This window comes from Mytilus galloprovincialis, chromosome 7 (genome assembly GCF_965363235.1).
Source record: "Mytilus galloprovincialis chromosome 7, xbMytGall1.hap1.1, whole genome shotgun sequence".
NCBI classification, from domain to species: domain Eukaryota; kingdom Metazoa; phylum Mollusca; class Bivalvia; order Mytilida; family Mytilidae; genus Mytilus; species Mytilus galloprovincialis.
The window spans coordinates 47,204,838-47,214,676 of NC_134844.1; the positions used below are offsets into that span (position 1 = coordinate 47,204,838).

General features: G+C 36.1%; 1 protein-coding gene and 1 pseudogene across 1 annotated transcript; both read right to left on the reverse strand.

Annotated features, from left to right (window-relative positions):
* Positions 1-237: 237 nt before the first annotated feature.
* LOC143084208 (uncharacterized) lies at positions 238-5,369 on the reverse strand (annotated as a pseudogene).
* A 954-nt stretch (positions 5,370-6,323) lies between these two features.
* LOC143083127 (uncharacterized) lies at positions 6,324-8,017 on the reverse strand. Its single transcript, XM_076259353.1, has one exon. It carries the CDS (start codon positions 7,583-7,585, stop codon positions 6,386-6,388), a length of 1,200 nt encoding a protein of 399 aa, XP_076115468.1. The 5' UTR covers positions 7,586-8,017; the 3' UTR covers positions 6,324-6,385.
* Between the last annotated feature and the right edge of the window lie 1,822 nt (positions 8,018-9,839).

Genomic DNA, 9,839 nt, shown 5'->3' on the forward strand with positions numbered 1-9,839 from the left:
AATTAACAATCCACATATTTCTGATTGGGTCACATACATATATCTTCCTGAACTAGATGTTTAAGACATCACATATACAGCTTTATAAACATCATTCTTAGACAAAGGCCTCACATTTGACAACACCGGTTATCTGAGTACAAGAATTTTATGAAAAATGAATTTTTCCTATTTCAAACCGTGCGGAATAGCGACCCAGGTTCAGGTCGCACTTATTTTCCCAAAAAATATTGTTTCTTCTTCTTCTTCTTCTTCCAATACAGTGCAGTCCTCTAGTTGAGTATTATCGCACTATTGCCCATGCTGGGTGTGACAACAAAGGTGCAAGAAAATATTTACAGGTGCAAGTTAAAAACAGTCTGATGGTGCGATTAAGGGATACTGCAGCTCAGTACCCCCTGCTTGAAAGCATCTAGTGAGGTACTGTCCACCAAAGGTTGTGGGAGGCTGTTCCATATCCTTATGCTGTCTGGGAAGAAGGAATGCCTGTAAGTTGAAGTTCTGGCATACGGTACGAGAAATCGTGTTGTGTGTCCTCTTGCTACGGATGATGTAGTGTGTAGCTCTTGCGTTGGTATTGCTACGAGGCCATTTACTATCCTGTACATCATTACTGCTTTGCAGTTTGCCCTCCTCTCGGCTAGTGGTTGCCACTGTAGAGTTTTTAGCATTGATGTTACACTGCTGGTTTGTTGGTAGTTGTTCAATACAAACCGGGCTGATCTTCTTTGCACACTTTCTAATTTCTGTATGTTAAGGTTGGTGAACGGGTCCCAGACTGAGCATGCATACTCAAGCAATGGTCTTACTAGCGTTGTGTAGCATACAGATTTTGTTTTTTGGGGACAGTGCTGAAGATTTCTTTGGATGAAGGCCCTGGTTGAATTAGCCTTTTTAGCTATACTCTCTATGTGGGTGTTCCAATTAATAGTTTTGTGGATTGTGACGCCTAGATATTTTGCTGAGTCAACCAGTTCTAAATTGTGCCCATGAATGTTGTAGCTTGTTAGAAGTGGTTTGCGCTTGTTGGTAACGCGTAGCAGTTGGCATTTGCTGGGATGGAATTCCATTTGCCAATCAGATTCCCATCTGAGCAAGTTGTTCATGTCTTCTTGTAGTAGCTTCGAGTCTACATCATTTTGGATCCTTCTGTACAGTACGCAGTCATCAGCAAATAGACGGACTGTTGATGACTGAACATAGTCTGGTAGGTCGTTGATGAATAGAAGGAACATGAGTGGTCCAAGTACGCTCCCCTGTGGTACCCCTGATTGGACTGGTGCAGTGTGGGATGTTTTACCATCCACAACGACTCTCTGATTTCTGGAGCTTAGGAAGTCCCTGATCCATTGGAGTGTTGGCCCGCTTATACCATAGTACTCTGCTTTGTACAAAAGTCTCTCGTGAGGGACTTTATCGAATGCCTTGGAAAAATCAAGCAAGATAAGGTCAATTTGTTCACCGAGATCTATGTTTTTAGCCAGGTCCTGTATTGTAAGGATAAGTTGTGACTCGCAGGAACGGTTCTTTCTGAATCCATGTTGAGCGTCGTTTAGTATGCCGTGGATATCAAGATGTTTTGCAATACTACTGCATATTATGTGCTCTAGGATCTTGCATGTGACAACAGTCAATGAAACTGGGCGGTAGTTACTTGCACGTTATTTATCTCCTTTCTTAAAAATTGGAACCACAAAGGCTTCTTTCCATTCAGGTGGTATGGTGCCTTGATTTATTGATGCTTGAAAGAAAGTGGTAAATGTTTCTGCTAGGTATGGTGCAAGCTCTTTGAGTAGTCTTGTCGGGATCTCATCTGGACCAGCTGCTTTGTGGATGTTCAAGTTGCTTAGCAGTTTTTGTACGCCATTTTCAGTTACATGTATTCTGTTCATTGTTGGATGTGGACTCTTTCCTTTATTCGGTATGGTTTTGATATCCTCACTGGTGTTGAATACAGATGAAAATTGGTCATTCAGAATGTTTGCCTTCTTTTCGCTTTCTGAGTAAGTGAGTCCATCTGTATCTTTGAGAGGCGAAACTCCAACAGATATCCCAGAATCTTTTAGGGTTTGCTGATAATTCAGGATTAATGATGTCGTTAATGTAGTCTCTATAAGCCTTTCTACATTCTTTCTGTGTTGCGGCTTTTAATCGATGGTATCTGTCAAAATCAGATTTTCTTTTGGTCTTTCTTGCTTTTTCAAAGCTCCTCTTTTTCTGTCTTGTAAGTTTTTTAATTTTCTGGTTGATCCAGGGTTGATTGAATCTTGAGGATGACATTTTTTATGGTACTGTTTGTTCAAGTATGGTAAGTAAGCTGGTTTTGATAAATTCCCACATTGCAGTTATAGGACTCTCCAGGTTAAATTTCTCCTTAAAGTCTGCATTTAATTTCATAGCCTTTTCAACTTGCTCCTTGGCATCTGCCTTTTTCCAAATAAATATTTTTCTCTTTACAGGTTTGTTGATTTTAGCTGTTATATCAGTGTCGATGTATACAATGTCATGGTCACCAATGCCTGGTAATGGCTCGCATCGATTCACTAATGAAGGCCGATTTGTTAGAAATAGGTCTAACGTGTGGTTTTTTCTTGTTGGAAAAGTGACTATCTGTTCCAGATGGTTGTCTTGTACTAGGTCGAGGAAAGTACTGTTTATTCGTATTGGATTTTGATGGTCCGTGATAGATTGTGTTTTCCAGCATATATCGGGTAGATTTATATCACCCCCAAGCCAAACAACTGATGATTTGTTTTTTCTTATCAAGTTGTCTACTGTATGTTTAATTTTCTCCATGTAGTTAATGTCACTACTAGGTGGTCTGTAAATACTACCAATGATGAGCGATTTGTTATTATGAAGTGAGATTTTAACAAATATCGACTCAGTGTCATTTTCTATGTCTACAAGCTCACTGATGTAGTCTGATTTTACTGCTACAAGAACTCCCCCATAGCCATCCCATCTATCCTTCCTGTATACAGTGTACCCGTCAGGGAAGATCTCAGAGCTACTGATGTCATTACGTAGCCAAGTCTCTGTTCCTATCAGTATATTTGGATTTGCTGAGTCTAGTAAGTTGCAAAGTTCTTCTTTTTTGTTTTTAATACTCTGGAAGTTGACAACTAGTATTTTTGTGTTCTTTGGTTTTTGGTAGTTTTTGTTTATAATCCATGCAAAGCTTATCAATATATATAGTTCGTTTCGTTAGATATTTTTCTAGGATATGACGTACCTATTTATGTTTGAATATTCATTTCCTTAACACTATTATTTAATTATTTTATTTGTATACATTCTCCGCCTATTTTGTTCAGCCATATTGAATCTAGAAATTCTTTTTAGAAAAATTTTTATGACTTCAAAGAAGAAAATTCTAGATTTTTTTTTATAGTACGGAAAAAGTAGTTTTGATGATGAACATAATTAACATTTGTAAAAATCCAGTGTTATCCGGCTTTCTAATTGGTCCCCGTTGGGAGACGTTAAACTCTGGTTCATCTTCTTCTGACCGGCCAAACCCGAATCCACGGCGTTGACGCCTGCCATTTTCCAAATCAAGCACTCTGGCACTATGACGTAATGCTTATTATTACGTAACGTAAACATTCCGTTGGCCTTTGGGCCTCAGCGTGGCACTCAACGGTAGTGTTTTTGAATAGGCCGGATAGGCCCTATGGCAGAGAAAAGGTCAAATGCTTATCATTTTAGATATCACCCATCCTCCTTTTGAATCTCAATCATCAGTTGAGACAAACTCACATTTAGAACATACAGAAAAGCTATTATTGGAAAACACTTATGACTAAACGAACGGAATAAAAGATAACGAAAAATACCTGTCATGGCAATATTGAATGCTTGCAGTTAGCTAATAAGACATCTTGCTTCAAGCAGACAGCAATAAAAATAAATATAAAACCCAAAGTTATCGGTTTGTATTTTTTTATTATTGTTATTCCCTTCGCCTATATTGTAACTCTGCTCAGGGGCTCCGTACTTCTCGTAGATCGGCATAGAGATGCCAACAGGACTTATCAGTGACATTAAATGGTGTGAAAAGACGTTATAAAGCTTACTTTTGTGAAACATAAAACTATCTAAGAATTGTAAAAAGACCTCAATACTACTATAAACATATCAATTATTGTTGACGTTTCTGCGTTCAGCAAAATATCAGACGCTACCTCGGAGTTCAGTATTTTCGTGATTTGACTTTTTGCTTATCCTTAAAAAAAAGATCAAGCGAAGCTTTGCTTATCGATATCAATGTATCGTTGATCTGTTATACATATTCCGATTTAAGTTCTATCGGTAACGTATATTCCTACAGATTCCCTTTTTTTCAGGTAATAGTTCATTTTGTTATAATCTATGTTTTTTTTTTTTTTTATCTAAATGGAGTAGATCAGGAAAAACATAGATAATGATACGATATTTAGATCAGAGCATCACCTTTAGTGAACACATCGATAAAAAAAAATCACAAAACTCATGCATACATGTATGTGCATTTCACTTAACTAGTACACACTTTTTTTATGTGCTAGCTAAAGCCTGACTCCGGGAGCGGTATTTTCTTGCTAAGTTGAAGACACATTGGTGGCCTTCTGCTGTTTTGCTCCTTGGTCGAGTTGTTGTCTCTTTGACACATTATCCATTACAATTATCAATTTCATAATATGCCCACAATGTTATAATGTCGTTTATATTTTGTATTTAAATATATTTAACAATGCAAATTAGTTAAAGAAACAACAACTTACTAATTGTTAACATTTGCTAACTTCCTTGTAGCATTGGTTTTAAAATTATGTAATTAACACATAGTTGAGAGGGTGAACAAGAAGATTGACACCCAAAGAAAACTAATTCGAAAAAGGGATAACAATGCTCTATCATCCTCTCAGTTGTGTGTTATTTAATTTATTATACTGATTGTTCTCTTATGCTGTCTATTAATATTATACTCAAAGTAATAAACTATGTCATCTTGTACATCCATACTTTTTTAATAAAGCGCACAGATAATTGTATTTAGTAAAACATACATTTGACCAAGAGTCTCAGTGCAGAGTAATAACGTATCAATCCATCGGTTATAGTACATTATCTCCCTCACATTAGGCAATCAAAAGCTGGCATTTTGACATTAAGTATAATAACATTTCTTCTTCATAATTATCTGAGATTATACACCACTAACGCTTTTTCCTTTGTATTTGCGAGTAGCGTTTTATTTGAATTATCAACGTGTTTCACTGCTGGCTCCTTTAATACATCATCATTAATTAGAAGTTGTCTATTGAACTGGTCGTTTGCAGAGATAACCACTACGTTATTCGTTACTCTACATACTACGTAGACATTTTCATCCTCATCTACAGATATACCCAAAGGGGCTTTTAGGACATCGACATTCCGGACCGTCCATCGTCTTACCCCTTGAAAGTCAATACAGGTTACACTGTTGTTGTTACAGTCTGTATAAAAAATGTTGTCTCTTAATGTTGCAACATACGAACATTTATTTACGTTAGTTTTAGTAACTTTGACCATGGATTTATCATTCAGGTTGATAATTTGTTTTCCGTCCTTTCCAGAACAATAAATCAACTTATCTTTACTGTATGCTATACGTACTCCACTGTTTTCTGAATTCACTATCAATGTTTCTTTACTTTCCTTGATTTTACGTCAATTACAATAATTTGAAGTGAGTCATTTATATTACTAGATGTCAGAGCAAGTGTGTTATTTCCTATGTACGCCACATCGAATATCGGACTAAAGTTTCCAATATCAAAATCTAGAGAATACCCTAGCTTAAAAACTTGTACTATTTGTTTTGCTAAGCACGACAAAATCACTCAGTGATACATAACAGCTGTATATCCAATGATTCTGCTGCAATGTATATGCGATAGGCTGTAGATAACAAAACTTGTCACAGCTATCATCATCTGAGCTTGTTTATCCTTCTGTTTCAGGAGAGATCAGGAGATAATAAAAAAAAAAGTTCAAGTATACTTTTATCAACACAGACATTATATGATAAAATTTGAACAACACAGGTCTTTTAAAAGCGCTTCACATAACAAAGGAGATTTGGTACAATTGCCATAGAGAAAAATATTACACAAAGACCAAAGGTTAAACAGTTGAACTATGGATCAATGTGCTGACTTCGGCAATTGGCAAAACTCATGCATGCCAATAGATAATGCTCAACGTATTTTGAATTTACATACACTATTTATACAAATATGAAATAGTACAATTAGTTTGAGATGTTTCCAAGAATAGTCACTTTGTATTTTTGTTAACATTAACTCATTACCGAGAAGCACTATCTGTAACACTTCTAACATCAATAGTTGACAAGTTATTTAAGATTATATACGAACGTTTTACTATCAAGAGTTGCGACCATCATCTTATTACTTGATATGTCCACGTGTATAACTGCTGGGTCATATAGTCCATTTGCCCTAGTTAAGAGCTGTCTATAATGCTGGCCATTCGGAGTGATAACAACTAAATTGTCCGTACGTTTTCCTACAACGTACACATTTCCAGTTCCATCTAAAGATATACCATAAGGGGCTTTGAGAACATTTGCATTTTTGAAAACCCATTGTATATTCCCTTGAAAGTCAATGCAGGTTACACTATCGTCGTTACAGTTTGTATAGAAAATTTTGTCTCTAAAGGTTGCAACATACGAATAGGAAGTTACTTTAGTTTTAGTAACATAGGTAATGGATTCATCATTCAGGCTGATCATATGTATTCCCTCCTCTCCAGCACAATAAATCAACTTATCCGAACTGTATGCTACACCAGAGTTTATTGAATTCACTTTTAATGTTCTCTTTACTTTCCTTGTTGTTAAGTCAACTAAATTAATTTGGCGGAAGTCCTTATGATAACCCGATGTTACAGCAACTTTATTATCTCCTATGTATGTCACATCGAAAACAGGACCTATGTTTCTAATCTCAAAATCAAGAGATCCATCTGGCTTAAAAACTTTAACAGTTCTTTTTATTAAGCATGAAAGTATCATTCTACGATCAAGCAGAAACGTACAACCCCTGACACTTGTCAGCTTTGGAAAAATTGTATGCAGCAATGTAGGCGCCAGGCTATCGATAGTTATAGGTGTTACAGCTACCATTATCTGAGCTTGTTTATCCTTCTGTTTCAGGATTGGTATTTTACATGGATCTGCTGTCACCAAGATATCTCCAAATTTCTGGATGGCAGATATCAAACCTTGCAAGGGTGGATTCATTTGGCAAGAAAAGTCAATTTGGTTCGCATCATCACTTTTGACCATTGATTGAATGTACTGTTCATCAACTAAAACATCTTTTTCTATGTGTTTCAAAGCGAGGAAAGTTTGCAGCTCTGATGCATACTGTTTTATGTTGCCAATATTCTTTTGGAGTTCTGCGATCTCCTTTTCCTTGTCTGACATTGACTTCACTAATCGTCGTATTTTACTACTTTCTTCTTCTTCTCTTGTTTTCAGATCTTTCAATATGGCATCCTGAAGTTTATCTAGATGAAGATTAATCATGGCACGAGTTTCTAGAACCTCTTTTTCAATTGCTTTACTCTTATTCCCAATTGACGCCAAATTGTCTTCCCGGCTGATTCGAAGTCTTCTAATATTCTCAGCAATTTCTGACAAGGCCTGTTCGATGTCTGCAAACGCATTTGAAGATTTGATATTTCGTGTTATATCATCGATATCAGTCAGTTCTTCACATTTAATGTGTGTATCAACTACACATTTCTTGCAGCACGGACAGTCATGCTTTTTACAGAATATCACGTACTTCTCATTGTGCTTATCACAAGAACGCGCCAATTGTAAAACATTGTTCGGTAGTTTCCGGTACTGTGTAATTGATACAGTGTCATGATTTCTAGATGCTTTTGAAATACCATGATGATCTTTACATTCTTCACAAAGCCCTTCATCACATTCTGAACACCAGACAATCGATGGTTTGGTAATGTGGCGATAATCACAAACCCCGCAAACACTCCAGTTACTTGCCATATTATCCTGCAAAGATTTAAGTATATATGAATTCACAGATTCGTCAGAACTGTTTTGTTTTGAACTTTCATTCAGGATTCTTGAAACGTGTTGATTTAAAAGTTCTACCAAGAAACGGGATGTTCGGCAAAAATATGTTTTAAATTAAGAACATAAGGATTAACAAATTAAACGTTATTAAGTTATAAAATATATGTTAGATACTAGTATCAGAAGTTCAAGAAAAATCTAAAAAAAAAAAAAAAGAAGTTAGGGACAATGGACATACGCAAGACCGAAACTTAGTGACATAAGGGATCTGTATACAAGACAATAACAATCAAAACCTAGGAGTAAACAAAGACTCACAAAACCAAAGGACATTTACATCAACAGTTATAAATAATAAATAAGATACAATACGAACTCCACTAAAAACCGGGAGTGAAATCAGGTGCTGTGGAAGGGTAAGCATTTCCTGCAACGTATACAGCACCCATCGTGTTATTTCTACAAGATATGAAGCAAACAGATCTTTTACCAACAGAAATATCGAGTATTATAAAAAAAAAAAAAAAAAAAAAAAAGGTTTACGCCGCCGCCATCGAAAAGTAATCCCATTGTCTCACTTCTGAAACTTTCGTTGTAGGCGAGACCACACAACTAGAGACTTTAAGGAGCCTGCATCGTTCTTCTGGTGTTTTTATATAAAATTGATATAATGCAACAAGAGCTGTTTTGTTGAGAAAAAAACTGTATGGTCGATTATAGTCTTTAAAGTAATAAGCATAACTAAAAAATGGATCAAAATTGGGATTTAAATGAAACAACTGCTCTAAGAGTTTGATTAACAATTTCAAATATATTCCTAAGTTGAGTCATCAGACGATTTGGATCGTTTATGCAGAGCATTTTTCCAAAAACAGTTTATCTCTATCTATCATAGTTTTCAAAGTAATACAAAAACATAAATGGTAACAAGAGCTGTCAAAATGACAGCATACCGGAATTTCCTGCAGAGGTCGAACCCTGAACAGCTGAGCAAGTATGGCCACAACGTTTAAGCTTAAACCAGCACTGAATTTGAATTGTGATTGCAATTATCCAAAATCTAAGAATATTGTTAAAATCAGACTATCATAAAATCCAAAGATTTAAATTTTGATGAAATACGTATTGATTAAACCATTTATGTTCAAAGGGAAATAACTTAAACTAATTTCCATGAACCAGTAATGTTAACATCTAACATAAGATATGATATAACCACTAACAAATAGTTCAACATCAGTGGCGGATCCAAGGGGGGGGGGGGGTTCCGGCGGTGCGCACCCCCCTTTATTTTTGCCGATCAATGCATTTGTATCGGGACATATGTTTTGCACCCCCCCTTTGCCCTGGGTGCCCTGGGTTAGCTAGCACCTTCCCTTTCGAAAATTCCTGCATCCGCCCCTGAACATTAGATATGATCAAGATGATGTTATATCTATTTTAAAATTACTAGAACACACCCGTGATATCGCGGGTCCGTGACTGAATTAAAGTATATAACTATGCGCAAGCCTTATTTTAATATTAGTATTGTCATCTGATAAAGTCATGCCGATGATAAGATACGCAGTTTTCTATGCTTTCAAATCTTTCTGCTTGAATCCGTCGAACTGGAACTTATCAATTATTGATAGTATTAATTAGTTGGAAAACAAAAGGTCCTGGAATGGAATATTTTTTAATCAACAGCATTGTCCTATATTAGTTATAAAGTTGAATTCTTTGATTCGCTGTT

What these genes read in the sequence shown, in the direction of transcription:
- LOC143083127 (XM_076259353.1), bottom strand. Translation starts at nt 7,585, where the DNA reads ATGATTAATCTTCATCTAGATAAACTTCAGGATGCCATATTGAAAGAT.